This window comes from Serinus canaria, chromosome 6 (genome assembly GCF_022539315.1).
Source record: "Serinus canaria isolate serCan28SL12 chromosome 6, serCan2020, whole genome shotgun sequence".
NCBI lineage: Eukaryota > Metazoa > Chordata > Aves > Passeriformes > Fringillidae > Serinus > Serinus canaria.
The window spans coordinates 5060163-5079585 of record NC_066320.1 but is presented as its reverse complement, the minus strand read 5'-3'; the positions used below and the strand labels follow the sequence as shown (position 1 = coordinate 5079585).

Sequence of the window (19423 nt, the reverse complement as noted above, 5' to 3'; positions counted from 1 at the left end):
GTCAAGTCCCTGGAAGCAGCTCTAAGATCCTCCATTGCAAGGTTTCATAGTCAGCCAAAAATCAGAGCTGGTGTAGCAGAACATCTTTGTCCAAAGGACAGAAAGGTCAGAAGCAATGATTATAAAAACATCCATTTTCCAGCAGGAAAAGGTGATTTAAGCCACAAGATGCTGCTGAAACCCTGGTTACTGGCACTGAAACAGAGGACATGCCAAACCAGTGTTGACAGTTCTGTGCCTCTGCTCCCAGCACGTGGATGTCTCCTGGAAGAGCCAAGAGTGCTCAGATCCCTTGGCAGCAGTCCTGAAACAGGGAAAGCAAACACTGTGCCATTCTTTAATCCCAGTAAATACACACATCAGCTGGAGGCTGAGCCCAGGCAAAACAATGCAAACAGACAGAGGAGACCAAATACATGCTACAGGAGTATAATACACCTATTAACACGGGACAATGGGGGGAAAAAGTACATGAAATTGGTTATTTGTAATGAAATTACAAGCCTGGAGAGCAGAGGGAATGCAACTTCCTAAGTTGAAATATCCATGGCCTCGTATCACATAAGCTGATTATGAAACTATGAAAATAAGCTGGATGAACATTAAATGGATTAAGAGGAGTGAGCTGAGGTCTCAAAATGCAACCAGGAAGAAATCCCTGCATCAGCCACGTGTAAACACACAGATCCAGGCCTGGGAACGGGTTGGAAATGCAGTGTCCTGACTAGGAAGGGGCTGGACACCACCTAGAAGCTGCAGAGCCCCTCTTTCCTTGAGAGATGAAAAGAGTTGCATGCTTTGAGCACACTCAGGGCAAATACAGAGGCTCATGGCAGGCCCAGGTTTCCCCCAGAACCTCCCTGCATCCCTGCTGGAGGTGGGACATTGTCCAGGAGCACTGACACAGGGTGTAGGTGTGTCACCATGGGATAATAAGGGTGTATTAGCAGAGAAATGGGGGACACTGCGTGGTCCTGTGGGCCAAAACTCAGAAAGTCAAATTAATCCAAGTCCTGGACAGGAGTTCAGCCCAATAGCCATAACCTACAACCTTTGATTTCATCAGAAATGCTCTACAAGTCCCTTTCTCAGTTTCATCAAGCAGAGGCTGAGAAATGAGATGTCCAGACTTGTGCTGCCTTAAGGTCCCAGGGCAAAACCTGCTGTCACTGTGGAGAACAGCAGCCCAGCAACCTTGGAGTACCACCACAGGGAGAAGGAAGGCGAGTTTTCCTTCAAAAGGGGAATATTTTCCTTTAAAAGCAGGATACTTCCTTTACAAGTCAAATATTGTGGGAATCCAAAATGCAGGGAACTCTCAGAACTTTGGACCTGTAAGCCAAAGCTTGGAATTAAACACAGGACTTGATCTGAGACCTTGGAAAAGGCTTCCAAACTTAGGTGCTAGAAGTGAGAATGTATATTTATAGTTTAAAGCAGAGACATGTTAAGCTAAGTAGAGGAAAGTTGAGAGTTTTAGAGTTAAATATATAGAAAAATAAAAGTAGCTACAGAGGTAAACAAGGATTTAGAATGCAGTACTGCAGGCCTGTGTGTCAAACCATGACTGGCTAAGAAAGCTTACACTGTAACATGGGTCCATAAGATGAAATATTTAAGGACTGGGTCAAAAACATAAATATCTTTGTTGGCAGTGTTTTACTGCTCAATAAATCCTTAAAAGGTCTTGTAACTAGAGGTCTTGTGACCTTCTAAACCATGTGGTGAAGATGTCAGCTGAACTCACCCTTCCTGCCTATGTAGAAGATAAGAAAAATAAATTGCATCATCTAAAACCTGCCTCAAATTCCTTCAAAAATCCCCATAAATTCTATTCTTTTAGAGGTGGGAGATTTAACTTTTCAAGTGCTGTATCAACAATGGGATGGGATTGTTCATTAATAATGCTGGTGATGACTGGGAAAATGAACACTGTGAGGTTTCAGCAACTTGCTCATTTATTCAGCATTTCTCAGGCTCATCCCTGTACCCACCTAACAGCAAGGTTTGTATTTTGGCTGGAGCTGGAAGTGTGTTCTGCTTCCCTGAGTCCCTGATGGCTTTGATGGGATGAGGCAGGGAAGGGTGAGAGGCTTAGCTCGACTCACAGCTTTTTCCTTCTTCTCCATTTCTGGGTTTAACCTCACAGACAGCACTCACAACCCAAAATTAGCCCAACATCTAAAACTCAGAGTACACAGAGCTACTCCATGGATGCTCGTTATGCTTAAAGGCTAATTAGAGCTAATAAAAATAATATCAAAATGTTCAGGGCTCTGCCTGGCTGCTGAATGAGAAGGATGGTGCAAATCAGTACTGAAGGGAGAGCAAATGTGTGGTTTTAATGTATTTTAATGTTTGCTAACCCAGCAGAGACATCTGACACCCACCAGGCATGTTTTCAGATAGCTGAAAATTAACAGAGATCATGGCACTAATTATAAAAACAATTAAACAAAACTGAGGCAGCACATTTTAATTAAAGAATCTTCTCTTTTGTTGTTTTTTTTAATCTATGCCATGTCATATTTCAACAGGAAAAAAAAACCCAGCCCAAAGCTCCAATGTGCTGTCAGTTGGGTGAAATTGCCCTTGAAAAAAAGCAGCCACCGTTTCCCATCTGTCTGCAGAATAAAGAATTAATGAAAGGAAACCCTTAGTCAATTTAAAAATAATGAGCCATCAATATGGAGCTGTTTCAGCTCTATCAAACTGAATTAACAACTCATGGTTTATTTTTTTTTTCATTCCTCTGTCTCCTCTCTTCTTTTTTTTCTTTTTTTTTTTTAACCCAGTTGATACTAAATGGCAAAAATCCTGCATTTCACACTTCCCCACCACCCAATTCCTTGTCTGGTTATAACAGGCATAATTTACTAACTTAAGTGTGGCTTAACCTTACTAAACTAGAACTAGAACTTCCCAGCACCTTTTTCTGACACCTGAACCCCAAGCAGGAATCAACCACGCCAAGGACTTGGGCAAAACCTGGCACAAGCAAAGGAAATGCCCAGAGCAGCTGGCTTATTAGAATTAATTCTATGCATAGGGATAATTCTACTTGTACCCCAAGCTAAAACAACCTAAACCCCCCAGGTGATGGAGGGAGCAGGTCCCTGAGGATCCTGGGCTCCAAGGAAGGACAACAATCATCCACAACAGGCTGTGAGCCCACAGGAGGTGCCTTTAATCCTGTCACCCCACACTGAAGCCTGCATGAGCACTGCACAACCCAAGCAGGCAGAACCCCACACAAAGCTATTTATATCCAATTTTATCACCTGTTTCTCCTCTCCCCCTCCACAGTGACCCAGTGAGGCCCAACAAAGTTCTTATATTTTGAATTAACAATGAAAAACACGTCCTGCCAATCCACCTGCCGTGCTGGCATTTACTGGTGCTCAGGAGCTGTTTGTAATCTTGTATTCTAACCACTATCAATTATCATAAAAAGGTTGAAGTCTTCACCTGCTGTTTGATAAATAATGCATGAGAGAGCTTAACAACAGGCAAGAAATAGCACTGCCAGATCTTTAACACTTAATATCCAACCAGCCCTGGTCCCCAGAGACCTGAACAAAAAGCCAGTGCTCCATGGGCAGAGCCTGGGCAAAGAAAGGTGCTCTACAAGTGCCTTTTACAGAGTTCCACAGATCAAAACCTGTGCTTTGCCTGAGATGTTGTTAATAAAATGAATGGAATAGCAGGAAGCTGTTTGAACTGGTATCATATGACATTCCAAGGGGGGAAAATAACATCCCAATAACCTGAGAGCTCAGTGAGATCACTCATTAAACAGGGAGCTATTCCCCCATTTTAATGATTTTAGGAATTCTTCTTATGGAAATACATATTTCATTCCACTGTTACCAAGCTTTTTTATTTAGATTTTTGTCCTTTCTTTTTTTTTCTCTTTTATTTTTCTTTAAGAGACAGCATCATCCTTCAGGTCCCCCCCACCTCAAGCTACATTACCAAAGAGAAGCAGCATATCCTTCCCTTTCAGCTCCTCTCAGCCAGAGATCCTTAAAGAACCAGAGCCCCCTGTGGGAAAGGTGGGAGGAATGAACACCCATGGTGACAACTCACCTTCAGGAGAAATGATTTCTCACTGCTGAGATTAATTAAGAGCCTGGAGGGGCTTCAGCAGGAGCGTTAATGCTGAACAAAAGCATGAAACAAACCCCAAACACTTGACAAATCTAACACCCTAAAACGTTATGAGTTGATACTGATGGGATTTGAAAGCGTTCTAATAACCCAGGGCATCTCATGGGATCTCAGGAAATCCCTCCCAAAAGCCTGGAGGGATGAGCCCAGCCTGTGGATCCCCAGCAAAGAGCTCCCCTGTCCTGCTGCATGCCCAGCTTAGAGGGAAATGCACATCCTGGTATGCCCAGGCTGGAAAAACCCAGTGGAACACAGCTGAAACCACAAGATTTTTTTGACCAGAGCTTTGTTTTTACAAGAGGAGTGGGAGAAATGAATTGCAATCCTTCATTGCCAAGGGAAGGCAAGGAATGGTTCCAAGGACATTCCCCTTGGAGAGATGGATGCTGACAGCCCTTTGGGGGTGTGGGGTCCCACAGAGAAACAGGCTTAATGTATATTCTAAAAAGGCCAGATATATATAGAACAGGCTTAATGTATATTCTAAAAATGTCAAGGGTAAAAAATAAACAACAGAAAACTCCTTTAGTAAATAAGTAATAACAAATGGGCTTTCACTTACCCCATTTAGAAAGCCAAACAAAAAACCAAACCCCTTCTTTCCTACAGAAAGTCAAGGAGGAGAATATGAGTGTGTAGAAAATTACACCACAAACATCAACCATTTGGTGACCCTCTTTCCTTCCTTCACTGGAAACTTCTTCCTATCTGGTGAGCTATATTTTACCAAGAAACCTAATCCTAAAAGACAGATTATTCAAATTTTGCCTTAAATTCGTTCCTAAAGGATCTGGAAGAAGGGATATGCCTCTTGTTCTGATACAGCAACCACGTCATGGAGTGGTTTGGGTTGGAAAGGACCCTCCTCTTGTTCCACCCCCTTCCATGGACACCTTCCACTATCCCAGGTTGCTCCAAGCCCCATCCAGCCTGTCCTTGGACACTTCCAGGGGTGGGGAGCCCCCAGGAGACCCAGACAAAGCCAGAAGGGAATTCCCCAGGGATCTCTGAGCTGTGGGGAAAGCAGAGCTGATTCTGGAAAGGGAAATAGATAAAAAGTGACCTTTGACAGATAGGAAGAACAACTCACAGGCCACAAAGCTTAGAAAGGAATTAGGACATTCCTAATTGCAGTGAGAGACCATTATTCCCAAAAGAGTCCCCAAAGGAACTCAGTAAGATTTTTGTTTGTAAAAGGAATGAGACAAAGTTGTTAACAGAGGGAGCAACAACAAATCACAGATCATTAATGCTGGAAGAGACCTCTGGGACCATTGAGTTCAGCTGTTAACTCAGCACTGCCAAGGCCACCACCAGCCCATGTCCTCAAGTGTCACACCCACCTGGCTGTGACAATCCGGTGGTAGATTTGCCATCACCCTGGGCACCTGTGCCAGGGCTGAACAACCCTTTCAGGGAGGAATTTTCCCAATATCCAGCCTCAACACTGGCACAGCATGAGGCTGTTTCCCCTTGTCCCTGTTCCTCCTCATCTGCCTCCTCATGTCAGGGAGTTGAGGAGAGCCAGAAGAGCCCCCTGAGCTTTCTTCTCCTCCTCAGACTTGAGGATTATCCACCAAAAACCCCACACAGGGGAAGAATCAGCCCATGGGCCACATCTCAGGCCAGCACTGCATCCTCTCTCCCAGCCCTTTGTATGCTGGGAGGAAATATTGGAAAGAATTGGATGCATCAAACACAGGGTGTGGAGCTGCATGTGAGGAGAAACAGGATCAGTAAACAAACAAAAAAAAAAAAAAGAAAAAGAAAAGGAAAAGAAATAAAAACTCTCAAAACACACAGACACACTTGAAAAGTGAGGTGGTTCTCCCTGCAGCTGCTCTCCTCTGGGATGGCCTTTCTAAAAACTATTAATTCCTTCCATGGAAGATAATTTGTCACAGAACTGCTCTTTTAAACTTCACCCTGTTGTGAAAGTGACAAAATAATAGGCCCAACATGAATGCTCAGCAGTGCATTTCAGAAGCAACATGTGCCAGGCTTTTCATTGGGTTCATAAAACATCCTGAGAAATAAAATTTTATGCCTGGTAGCAGCAACGTATAATTATTCTTCTGAACAGAACTGAAATATATTTGGGCAAAAACTTAGTAAAGTATTCACAGATCATGGAATGGTTTGGGCTGGAAAGGAACTCAAAGATTATGTACTTCCATCCCCCTGCCATGGCAGGGACACCTTCCACTGTCCCAGGTTGCTCCCAGCCCTGTCCAACCTGGCCTTGGGCACTGCCAGGGATCCAGGGGCAGCCCCAGCTGTGCCAGGGCCTGCCCACCCTGCCAGGGAACAATTCCTTCCCAATATCCCATCCATCCTGGCCCTCTGGCAGTGGAAGCCATTCCCTGCATCCTGTCACTCCATCCCTTGTCCCCAGTCCCTCTCCAGCTCTCCTGGAACCCCTGGCAGGGCTCTGAGCTCTCCCTGGAGCCTTCTCCTCTCCGGGTGAACAATCCCAGCTCTCCCAGCCTGGCTCCAGAGCAGAGGGGCAGCTCCATGGCCTCTCCTGGGCTCTCCCCAGCAGCTCCAGGTCCCTCCTGTGCTGGGCCCCAGGGCTGGGGCAGCTCTGCAGGTGGGGTCTCACCTGAGCACAGGGCACAGGGGCAGAATCCCCCCCTCCCCTGCTGCCCAGGCTGGGGCTCAGCCCAGGGCATGGGGGGGTTCTGGGTGCCAGCTCTCACCCCCAGCACCCCCAGCTCCTTCTCCAGGGCTGCTCCAGCTGCTCATCCCCAGCCTGGATCCATCCCAGGGGTTGCCCTGACCCAGGGGCAGCACCAGCACCTGGCCTGGTTAAACACTCTGAGATTCTTGCCCTCTAACAACTCCCCTAAACACCTCAAGAAAAAGAAAATGAGTTTATCAGAAGGAGAAAATGATCCCTAGGATTGGGGTAATGGTATAACTTAGAGATAGCCAGAAGGTCCAGACTTAATGATTTATTTTAATCAGGCTCTATGTTCTTAAACAATTGTGTCAATAGGATAAAAATGTGGAATAGCAGAGTAATGATGAAAAATGATGCTTGGACAAAGGAGGAAAAATCTCTCAGAGCCACGGAGCAGAACATTTGGCTTGATTAGCATGACTTTGAAAATCTGAAAGGATACAAGGAGCTTTCACATGAGACTGTGTAACAAAATAAACCAACAAATGAAATTTATGTTTGAGCCAAGCAGGGCTTTGAAATCCATCATTTGTTGAATCATTTAGTGTTCCAAGCACTCTGCTGTTCAAAACAAGCAATAACTTAAGTGTGATCCTTATTAGTGATTCAAAGTCAGAATAAAGGGAAAAAATCTGATGTTTTGGAGCAATCTGCTTAAAAACACAGGGAATTTGAGGGAGAAACATATGATCCATGAATTATTAAGCTGTTATCCACCATTTTAAGATCAAAATAAAATGAGTGCATTGAAAGGAAGCTGGGACATGACCATTATAAAGACATATTCCCCCCATGTTTTCTGCTTTCCCTCTCCTTTTTTGGGGGATAGGGTTTGAAAGGTTATGAAAACACTGAGGACAGCTCATTACTCACCAGATCCATGCTCGCAGTGCCACATCCAGACACACCTTGAAGAATGGGAAATGCAAAGCCATACCTGCTCAGCCAGGTGTGAAAAAGGACTGGGGTTATATCATCACTTTAAATGGAAATTCAGGTGAGGTTTCTTTGGAAGGAAGTATTTTTTCAAAAGCATGCCTGGCTTACAGAAAGCATCTCAGAAAAGTAATGGGAATTCTGTCCTGGGGGACAGACTTCCCAAGGTTCTCAGGTGCCTCCTGAAAAGACACAGAATTCCAGGATGGGTCAAAGCTGAAAAGAGCTCAGTTGGTACCTGGTGTCACCTCCCTGCTCCAGCAGGGCCGTCCCAGAGCACAGGGCACAGCATTGTGTTCAGATGGGTCTGGAATATGTCCAGGGAGGAGACCCCACAGCCTCTCTGGGCATGGACCAGGCTCTGCTCTGCCCAGCAATGGCACCAGAGCAACAGGCAGGAACTGATGCCCAGGAAGTTCCACCTGGACATTTTTTTCCCCAACTGGCAATATGCTTTGCTTTAGTTCCATTTAAACAGAAAAAGCTTCCTTCAAGCAGTACCAAAATCAGGGAGACACAAGGCAGACCAGGCTGGGAAGTCAGGGAGAAAAAAAGTGTTAGAGTCATGGCTTTCAGCAGAGGGAGATTTATTTTGTTGTGCATTTAAATCTAAGCAAATTAACAAATCAGGCAAAACCCAGGGAAGATGCTTTCCCAATAAGGGTTTATTAGTGGTTTCCATTGATTATGGATGTGTAATTGGACAGCAGCAGGACACAAAGGAAACATCAACAGGACTTGAGATTCCAACTGCCCCACTCGAGATTTGCTCCCCTGATTTGGATGAGTCAACTGTAAAGCCCAGCATCAGCAGGAACTGCAGGAACTTCACTGAGCAGCTCCAGCACCCGAGAACCAGCAGAGCTGGGGATTATGGAAAGGGAGCACCTGCCCAGAGAGCTCACCAGAGCTGAGGGCAGAAGGGCTGATGGATTCTGAGCTGCAGGGCAGGAACTCCATCGTTTGACAGAGAACTCACATAAAAGCCCATTCCTCAGAAAGCAGAGGATCCATTTTCTCTGACATCAGTGTCTCACCTTTGCTGGTGGCACAAGAGGAAAGCTGAGCTCTCAGGTTTGGGACAGCTCCATGGGACAACAGAGCCAGGCTAACCTTCCCTGGGAGCTGGTTGGAGCAACTTCCCCCAAATTTACCATGAATTGAATTGGATTTACCCTGCTTTGGGTTCTGTTTTACACTCCAAAATTAAAGAGACACCAAAACAGTTGGAAAGCACGTTGCAGTTCTGGACACCAATCCCAACCATCACCTCCCACTCTCTGAAGCAAAACTGATTTTAAAAAGCCTTAAAACGTATCAAATCTTGCACTGCTTTACTGGGACTGTGACAATCAATAAGGAGAAGACAATCAAAGAACATTGCTACTGAAACATTTGCTGTTGCAAACCTATATGGAAGACATAATTAGGAGAAATATGCAGTTCTTCATTGGCAAAGGTAAATGGACACCCTGGGAATATGAATGGATCACGTACCATAATTTGAATAATTTATTCTGACTACTCAAACTGTCATAGATGAGCTGTCCAGAAAAATTCCAGTCACTCTGAGGAGAATCTCCAGTAAAAAAGGAAATCCCAAACACATTTTGAAAAGGCCCTGGCACTACAGAGCAGAATCGTGATCCACAACAATTACTCCTACCTCAAAATGGAGTTAAATTCCTGGGTTTTGCCATCGAAACATCACTTCTCTATTATCCCTGAAGGTAATTCAAAGACCTCTGTTCCACCTCTACCAAGAGCACCAACACCAGCTGAGGATATTTGTCCAGACAGCTGACAGCACAAAAATAAATAAATATTTCCAACTCTATCCCTGTTTTCAACCCTTAAGAATTAATCTGTTTCTTAAAGGGCAACTTTTCTCTATTACTTCCACCCTGAATTATCTCCTGCTTTTTGAAACTTTTTTTTTTTAAAAAAGACATAATTTAAAAAAATAACTGAAAGAGGAGAATTGCAGACATCTTTAACAACAGCTTTGCTTAAGTCCCAACCACTGCTGATAAATAGAAGCAGAATAATAAACTGATCCATTTTACAGCTTCCTCAGTCTTTACACATTTGTCCTACACGAGAAACACGAGAATTTAAATCCATGCCATAAAACCAGCATTAGACACCAAATTGATTCATTACTTTCCAATGAAATCCTTAATACCCAAATCTGGAGAACACATCATTTCAGAACAGAAATGAACAAACAGGATGGAATGAAACAAAAATAATTTCCATAAATTTCATCCTCTTTTCCCATCTCATGAATTTATAAACTAAATCAAATTGTCAGGAAAGAAGTGATATTTCCTGGTGAACATTTTGATTGAAGCAACCTGCAGGCAGAGTTGGGAAGCAACACCTATGAGCCAACTGCTGACATGAAAAATGGGGAAAAAACATAAATAGAACCTATAAAAAATATTCCATATTTCATGTCACTGAAGTAATTTATTAGCTGAGTAAATTATGGAGAAAACTGTGGCCAGTTCTTGGAGCAGAGCATTTAGAAAAATAAACCAAGTCAGACACCAGTTGGGTGTCTCTTGATTCCCTGGCCCTGTCACAGCCTTCCCACTCCCCACCAGGGAGGCAGCAGCAGAAGTCCCTGTTGCAGAAGTTTTCCTGGAATGTTCATTGTTGCCAGGGGATTTCTATGGCCCAGTTTAACCCCTTTTTCCAAGTCTAATTAGCACACTCCTAAATAGCCCAGGAATGCTTTGAACAACCCAGAACTAGAGGGAGAATTCTCACAGCTGCACAGAGTCTGGGTTGGAAGGCACCCAAAAGCCCACCCAGTGCCACCCCTGCCATGGCAGGGACACCTTCCACTGTCCCAGGCTGCTCCAAGCCCCAGTGTCCAACCTGGCCTTGGGCACTGCCAGGGATCCAGGGGCAGCCCCAGCTGCTCTGGGCACCCTGTGCCAGGGCCTGCCCACCCTGCCAGGGAACAATTCCTCATTCCCAATATCCCATCCATCCCTGTCCTCTGGCATTCCCCCTTGTCCTGGCGCTCCATCCCTTGTACAGAGTCTCTCTCCATCTCTCCTGTAGCTCTTTCAGGCCCTGCAAGGTCACCCCAGAGCTTCTCCTCTCCGGGTGAACAGTCCCAGCTCTCCCAGCCTTTCCTCCCAGCAGAGCTGCTCCATCCCTCTGCTCATCCTGGTGCCTCCCCTGGGCTCTCCCCAGCAGCTCCAGGTCCCTCCTGTGCTGGGCCCCAGGGCTGGGGCAGCTCTGCAGGTGGGGTCTCACCTGAGCCCAGGGCACAGGGGCAGAATCCCCCCCTCCCCTGCTGCCCAGGCTGGGGCTCAGCCCAGGGCATGGGGGGGTTCTGGGTGCCAGCTCTCACCCCCAGCACCCCCAGAGCAGCATCCATCCCTTTGGAACAGCATCCATAGGAAACCTCCAGGCTCCAAAGGAGCTGTGGATTGCGCAGAGCTGTTTAGCCCAGTCAGTGTTCAGCCACGTGGGGCACACGAATCAATACAAATCCACTCCTCCTGTTAGAATTTGTCCAGAACATTCCACAAGGGTAACAACTTCTGACAGAAGTTCCTCAATCTGGCAGCTATTGCATCTAATGGATCACCTCTCTTCCCATATAAAAACACAAAGCTGGAATAAACTCCACAGAGCGAGGCTTAATTTGAGCAGATGTTATTATGGGCCTGGGTCTGATCCAGCTCAGATTTGTACTGCTGGCTAATCTAATGTCTTAGACCTGGGATTAATGACCACCAGAACAGCATCAGCACCCAGAGATTCAGCAAAACACTGCTGAGACTCATCACCAAAACCTCAACATTCACCTCGACTGCACCCTGAGCTGGAACAGCCAGACCTGGCCTAGACACTCAGCCTAAAAATGGCCAGATTTAATTCCAAGCTTTATTTATTGGCTGCAATACCTTGACTTAGATCTGCACACCACATCTCCATTGTCAGACAAACCAGATTCCAGGCTGGTGAAGATAAATTTGAAAAGGATGGTCAAAAACTGGTCAAAAGCATGCATAAACACTTTAGGGAGCCATAAGATTGTCTAAAGATGTGGGAAAAAATCTATATGTGGGCAGGGAGACATAAAGACAATGGCATGACCTAGATTAAAAATCAACTTTCTCCCTGGAAGCATTTCACAGGAATGATAACAACATGTAAACTAATAACTTGAATTTTTTCCATTATAGAAACACTACAAAAAAACCACAGTGCACCAAGTCCTCAAATTGCCTTTATGGGAAAAATAGGAAAAATCAAGATAAAAATGACAGTTTGGTGCCTTTCCACATCTACACATACACTGCAAACTTGGGAAAAGCTGTTCTCAGAATCCCTTGAAATGGTAAAACTAAGATGACTTTCCTTCACAAAGCTGATTTTTGAATGATAGGAAGCAATAGATGAAAGTATTTTTGTTTAAAATTAAAGAGTGAGATGCTCATGAAGGCAGTACAAGAATATAATGGAATCATTTAGGCTGAAAAAGCCCTCCAAGGCTAAAGCACCTTTAAGTCATTAATTCATCCTTCTTTCTTAAACAGGAGGGAAAAGTAGGAAATGAACATCCAGCACAGCTCTTAAGGAATGCATTTCTTGATAGATCTGTTCTCAGCCACAGCAACCTTCTAAATTGATTTTACTGAAGAACTTTTCCCTTTAACCAAAATGCCTGGGGTAGCAGGACTCTTCCTTCTTTAGGGCTAATTAGTTCAATTCCAGTCCTGGTGGTCACTGAACATTTAATTGAGTAATGAATATTCAGAGGCACCACTCCCAGTCCTCATCAGCACACCTAAGCCCATCTCTGGAGGGGGGCTACAGATTTTGTGCCTCTGGGGACATTTTCTTCAATCCCTGTCCCTGAAAACCAAATTAAACCAGTTTGGACCAGCATGGAAAACATCAAAGTAATCACATCCATTCTTCCAGCATTACAGTATAATAAAACTGAAAATAAATTGGTGCAAGAGAATTAGGGGGAAGAATCCCCACAGCTTTGTTTCCTACTTTTTTATGCCCTATTTCCCAGGAGTGCCTCTCCACAAGGAAGTCAAGCTGAAGAAAGATTGCTGCTGAGAGAGTAGGGAGATGAAAAGGTGGGAAAATAACACTTGACCCACCTACAGCCATGAAAGCTTCCATGTGAAAGACACCCTCAAGAAAGGTGGAAGAGAGCAGAAGGTTTTGGGATTTGCTCCCATCATTCATTAGAGCACTCACACCATCATAAAGGAAGCAGGGAGGAAAAAACCCCACCAAAATAAAACCAAACCACACCAACACTGACTGATTTTTCTAGGATGGGAAAGAACACAAACTATTCCTAACTGTGGAATTTTTTTGTTCTGGATGGAGCACCAAGATGCCAGTTCCTATTTCTCCTCACAGTAGGGGAATTCACTTTGGTCTGCTTGTTTCCTCTACCCCACCTTCTGCTTTCTCTTCCAAATTATAATTTAATCTCTAAATCTTTAAATCTTGCCGTGTGGAAGTCCTTTCCCAAGACTATACTTTCCATCAAAAACCCTGCCCAAAGGTTCAAAGCCCTTGAGAATTTCAGGCTGCTCATATGAAGGGAAAAAGCATGGATGGCTCCACATGAAGGTCTCCAAAAACTTGGGGTACACTGGCAATGAGAAAGTCTGACCTAGGAATAAGGCTCATTCAGACTTTAAAACAAGTTAAAACCAAGTCTCAAATCCAGTAATAAAATAAAAAGAAATCCATGGGTGAAAATAACTCTCTGCCTAAAAAAATCATCCAGAAAAATTCAGTTTTGCTGTTAATATGATCTGAAATACTATCACCCAATTCAGTTCAACACAGGGAAAACGATAAAATAATTCATTTATTCCTTAAGAAAGGTCAAGTTCACTCCTTCCAGGATTGCTCACACGAGCACAGTTATAATGTAATTTACTATTGTACCTAAATTACTTGATATAAAGAGATATCCATCCCATGGTGGGAAACTGTCAAATCTCAACATCTCTGCTGATTTCAAGAACATCTTTAAAGGTCAGGCACGGTACCTGTGTGCCTGACTGTGAAAACAAGCAAGAGCTATTTGGGAAAATGTTTTTATTCTGTGAGATTTGCTGGTCTCTGACTTCCTGTGAATTAGGAATGATTGAGCTCAATGTGCCATGGCACAGTGGAACTAAATATCTGTTTCTGAAGAGCAGGATCTTATGTTTCTTGCCAGAACACAATGACCACATGCACTGATGGAATAAAATGTCTCAGCCGTTGTTTTGAGATCTCCATCCTTAGAGAAGCCATTCCAACCTCAACAACAGACACTTGGAAGGAACAGTGCCATGGGAGAACTAAAAGAAGGATGAGATTTCACATTGTGGGTGAGCTAGAGACTTGTTTGTATAGGCAAGCACAAAATTAGGTGGATCTTTATTTCTGCATCTCATGGAAATCCCAATATAAAGTTTTGTCACTGGAAATGTAGAACACGATGTATTCCTTATTAAGTTTTGTATCTCAGACTGAGTTGGGTTGGAAGATGTCTCAAGGCTCATCTCATTCCAGCTCCCTTCCTGTGGGCAGGAACACCTCCCACTAGATCAGGTGGCTCCAAGCCCTGCCAAGCCTGGCCTTGGACACTTGCAGGGAGGGGGAGTCCACAACTTCAACCTCTCTTTCTAAAGGTTTTCACTGAGTTTTTTTGATGGCAAAGTTGGTTTGGATTTAATAATAATCCCTTGCTGTTAGCACAGATTTATTTCTAATGAGTAGGGAGGATGAAAGGCTAAGAGAGACCAGTTATGGCAGCCAAACCATTTCAGCTGAGGGGGTCATTCCACCAAAACTGAGCAGGCCACAACTGGAACACATCAGGATTCAACAGCAGCTTGCCAAGAACCAGTACATCCAATTCAAAGAGCACATCCATCTTCAGAGCCCTCCGTTGGACTCTCCTGACTGCAGGGAAGACCACCCAGGAAGAGGAAGAAGAGCCTGGTTTTAACAGCCACCCCAGTACCAGAGCTTTTTCAGCACTTAGGTGTATTAAAAATTGGTTTATTGAGGAGTTTTACCCATAAATGCACTTATCCATCTGACTTTGAGCAATTCCAACAAGGAATTCCTCCCAGAATGCCAGCAGAGCAGTTCCACTAGCATCACCTGGCTTTATTCACCATCTCAAGCAGCCATATCTGATAAACCACAGCCACACACAGCACTAAAACAGACCCAGCTTGCAAGGTTAAAAAAGCCCCACCCTAAACACACAGAAAAAAAAGCAGGAAAAAGTAGTAACTTACTCTCAGAAGTAACAGCTGATTTTAACAGGGTAAAGCACTCCATCCCATCAAAGTACGCTGCATAAATGCAATGCTCAGACCACAGGGTAACAATCTGAGAACACTCTGATTTGTCAGGAGAATTAAATACTGAAAAAAGGGACATTCATTTTCTTTTGAAATTTCCAGGACTACAACCAAGTTCTTCCATTTCAGAGGTGTCCATCAACTCATGCTCCTAAACTTAGAGGGAACCAACAAACAACTTGCCAAAAGCCACGTGGGAAACCCAGAAGACCGTGTTGTTAACACTCCTTTCATGCTGCAGAGTAAAATTTCAGCTTCATTTAAAGAAAACCAAATACTGACCGGAACTTTGTCCCTCTGGTACCATCCCACTGACTTCAGAAAAATTAAGAAGGTCTGTTTGCCACAAGGGCCTTAAAGAATGGTTATAAATAATCTGTGTTCTAAATAACTGTGGGGCACTCACCGTTGCGACTCTCCTCGTCGATGGGAACTATTGTGGCTGGAGGACCTGTTCTGGCCAACTTGCAATCTATAAAGATGAAAAACAGAGTTATTTCTCATGGCAAAAGTAGGATCTCCGGGGTTTTGTTGTTGGGTTTTTTTTAAGTCAGCATATTTGGTGTGCTGAAGGCAAGTATTCTCTTAAATGTGATGCATTTAGGTATGAGCTACAACTGATAGTAAAGTTACACCCACAAAGGTTCCAAACAGAGCTGTTTGCTTATCCCTTACTCAGAGAAACTTTGTAAAGCAGGGGAGGATGTGATGACAACAGATCTCAGGTATGAGCCATGTTTAAAACACCTGAACTGCAAAAACTTTATATGGCTTTTCCTCTTCCTTTGCATGTCATGAACAACACCCCTCATATCACAGAATCATGGAATGGTTTGGTTTGAAAGGGCCTCAAAACCCATCCAGTGCCACCCCTGCCATGGCAGGGACACCTTCCACTGTCCCAGGCTGCTCCAAGCCCCATCCAACCTGGCCTTGGGCACTGCCAGGGATCCAGGGGCAGCCTCAGCTGCTCTGGGCACTCTGTGCCAGGGCCTGCCCACCCTGCCAGGGAAGGATTGTTGTCACATTCCACCATGATCCAGTTGGATGGCTACACTAATGAATCTGTTTGTGTTTTGCTCCAGAGATCCCATCAGGAATCTCAGTGTGAGTCAGGACACAGGGAATACGATGGAAATTTAACCCAAAGAAAAACCAAAGGAATGATTAAAAGGTATAAATCATAATTAAAGCTTCACAACAGAAACAAACATGATTTGTATTTAATTGCAACAAAAAGGATCTACTTAGTGAATGGAATTTTAATACTCTAAGGAGAACACAAATGAAAAGCAGACGAGCAATGTTCAGGAAGTCATATTTTGCCATCTTACCCTCATATTGCCAGTCTGGAGTCAAAAGTTTAGAGTCATCAATGGAAGCAGAGCAGAATAACGAAAGAAAATAAGTAAGAGTTTGTTGGTTTACTCAAAAGAGAGGTTCAAAGATATCAAGCAGTACATGCAGAGCTAGCAAACACATAAGTGTAGCCTTAAAATACATAAAAGCATGATCACCACATGTGATGACTGTTTTAGGACCAATCAGGTTTTCTACATTAAACAGCAGAAAACCACTATCCTCTTTAAAGCATGTGGAAATAAAAGTTCATTAGGAGGAGCTTTTAATTTTCCAAGAGCATCATTGAGTCAGTGAGAAAAGAGACAACCAATATCCTTCCCAATTCACCACTCAGGTCTATGTGAGATTACCCCTGATTTTATAGACTGAGAGGCTCCTCTGATGCACAGCTCAACCAAACTCCATTTGTGTGAAATGATAACTTTGAATCAAGCTCTGGGCTCAAAACAGGACAGAAATACTCAGGTATTACTGGTTTGGTTTTGGTTTTTTAGGGTGTATTTTTTACACACAAATCCCAACAGAAAATCATCTGTAAATTAAATAGAAGAACAAGCTGAAGTAAATGATTTCTCATCTTATGGTAAATATTACACATTTGTGGATGTCAAAGGACCCAAACTACAGCTCATTACAGCCTCCAATTACCCCAGCACAGACAAGACCTACAAAGGGAGGTGAGAACAGAGAAGCATTTGCTCAGATCTCTGTTTGGATGAAGCTCCTAGAGGACACCTCTACAACACGAGGTTTTCCTCCAGCAGCAGCAGCAGCAGCAGCTTTGTGCTGCCCCTGAGGAGTTCAAACATCTCAGCACCACAGGGAAAGGACTGAGCACGGCATTCCCTGAGCCTGCCCATCCACATGGACAATGATGGGATTCCCAGGGCACAGCACTGTGTGCACCCAGCTGTGCCCCAGCCCCAGGGAGGAGAGCCCCCAGGCTCTGTGGGCAATCTGCTCAGGCTGGGCACTGCCCAGGGAAGAAGTTGTGCCTCCTGGGCAGGGCAATGGCTGGGCTCAGGCCCTGCCCGTGGCTCTGGTGCCATGGCTGGGCCCCGGAGCAGAGCCTGGGCCCTGCTCTGCCCCTCCTGCCCCCAGGGACAGCCAGGCCTGAGGGCCCCTCTCAGCTGGGGCTCCTCTCCAGGCTGGGCAGCCCCAGCTCCCTCAGCCTTCCCTGGGCCCCCAGCTGCTCCAGGCCCTTCCCAGCTCCAGCAGCTCCTGGCCCTGCTGTGCTCAGCCCCCAGAGCTGGACACAGCACTCCAGAGGTGCCTCCAGGGCTGCCCAGGGCCAGGATCCCTCCTCCCTACAGGAATTGAGGAATACAGGGAGCTGCTGTGGTGCCCCTCAGAGATCCACCACCACCACCACACAGGGTTTGTTGTCACAGAATCCTTCAGGTTGGAAAAAACCCCCAAGACCACCAAGCCCAACCTGTGACCAAACACCTCCGTGCCCACTTCACCATTTCAAAGTGCCTTAGGCAGTCTAAATAAAATTATTAATGCATGAACTCTCCCTCCCTATTCCTTTCATTCTTATATGGTTTACTTTGATACATAACAATTGAAAATTTTCAGTTTGTTTGGGTTTTAAGAATGAAATTAACTATTATTTTAAAGCTTTTTTGTTTTGCAGGCATTAACAGAGCAAATAAATCACCTAGAAAACCACATCTTTCATACCACTGCAGTTTCCTACGAGCACTCTGTGTGGGCAGATAAGAAATGTTTGCATTATCTATATGAAATATGGCCTTTTATTTTTTCTTTCCCCCTGCTCTCATTTTTTTCACTGGATACAATAAACCTTCCAGGGCCATAACAAAATCAAATTTAACTTTTTTCCAGAGATGTATGTTATCATTTTCTAGAGGTTCAGGATTTGGGGAACTGAAGAACCCTTCAACAAACTCTTAATTAGGGCAAAGAAGCTCAACAATAAAAACTTTTACTGCAACTTCATTTTAATGAATAGCCCTGCTGTACCCCGAAAAACAGCAAAAAATAAAAATAAAAACCAAACTAAATAGCCAAATAAAAATTCAAAGCAGGCACAAATTTTAAGTCTAAAATTTGCATATATCTCACTAAAAGAATAATCATAATTTTTTTTTAAAACTCCATGAGCTTTCCCCCCATCTTCTCTGTTTCCATGGTATTTTTTCCCTGCTGGGTGTACCAGTGAAAGTTTCAGCCAAATCAGGCCAATTTCTAGCTTATATTCAATTTAAAAAAATCAAAATTACAAGGCAAATCACATATTCATCTTAACAACTTTTCCCAAAGCTGGTTTTCCATCAAACACACCTGCATTTCCAGAATGAAAAACCAGACATTGTACATTGCATTTAAAAAGAATGTTCAGCATTTAAAAGGAATATCCACCAATCCAATGTGGATCTCAGGAGTCTCAGAGAAAAGACAGGGCTGGCCAGTGCAATTCAACAATTTGCAGATGATTTATTGCAAGTGTGAGCAGGTGAAGCAAGAAAATTTATCATGAGATAAATTTCAGTGAAAAGAAGAGATTAGAGGAAGAGCCAGAACTATGGGAGGGGAAAAAAAAATCCAAGCAGGATGGGAGTAGGAAACTTCTGGATCACCCCATGGCACCAGTAACTGATTTGTGAAGAAAACAAGTTTTATTGCATAGATAAAAGTTTACAAATTATTTCACATCATTTCACCATGCCAGCACTACCCAAACCTCCTTTTTCAGCCGTTGCCACCTCACCTTTCCCTTCTGCAGGAACAAACCTAACAAAGCCACAGACTCAGTTCCACATCCATCAGCACTCCCTGAACAGATAAATCTAAAACTGCAGTGTGACACAGATTTCCAACTCAGAGACAATGGTTTTAATTAAAAAACTTGAAGATAAGTGGTAGGTTGTAAATA

At 44.1% G+C, this 19423-nt stretch overlaps 1 protein-coding gene across 4 annotated transcripts in view; it reads right to left on the bottom strand.

Annotated features, from left to right (window-relative positions):
- The window catches only part of PCDH15 (protocadherin related 15), a 263505-nt gene that overhangs the window by 221981 nt on the left and 22101 nt on the right, over nt 1–19423 (bottom strand). For 3 of the 4 annotated variants that reach the window (XM_030241129.2, XM_030241128.2, XM_050976519.1), the window contains exon 2: nt 15566–15631. In XM_030241129.2, the coding sequence (XP_030096989.2) occupies nt 15566–15631 (66 nt within the window). Of the gene's footprint in view, nt 1–15565; nt 15632–16493; nt 16509–19423 lie in introns of all 4 variants that reach the window. The other variant, XM_050976520.1, reaches the window with a different exon arrangement.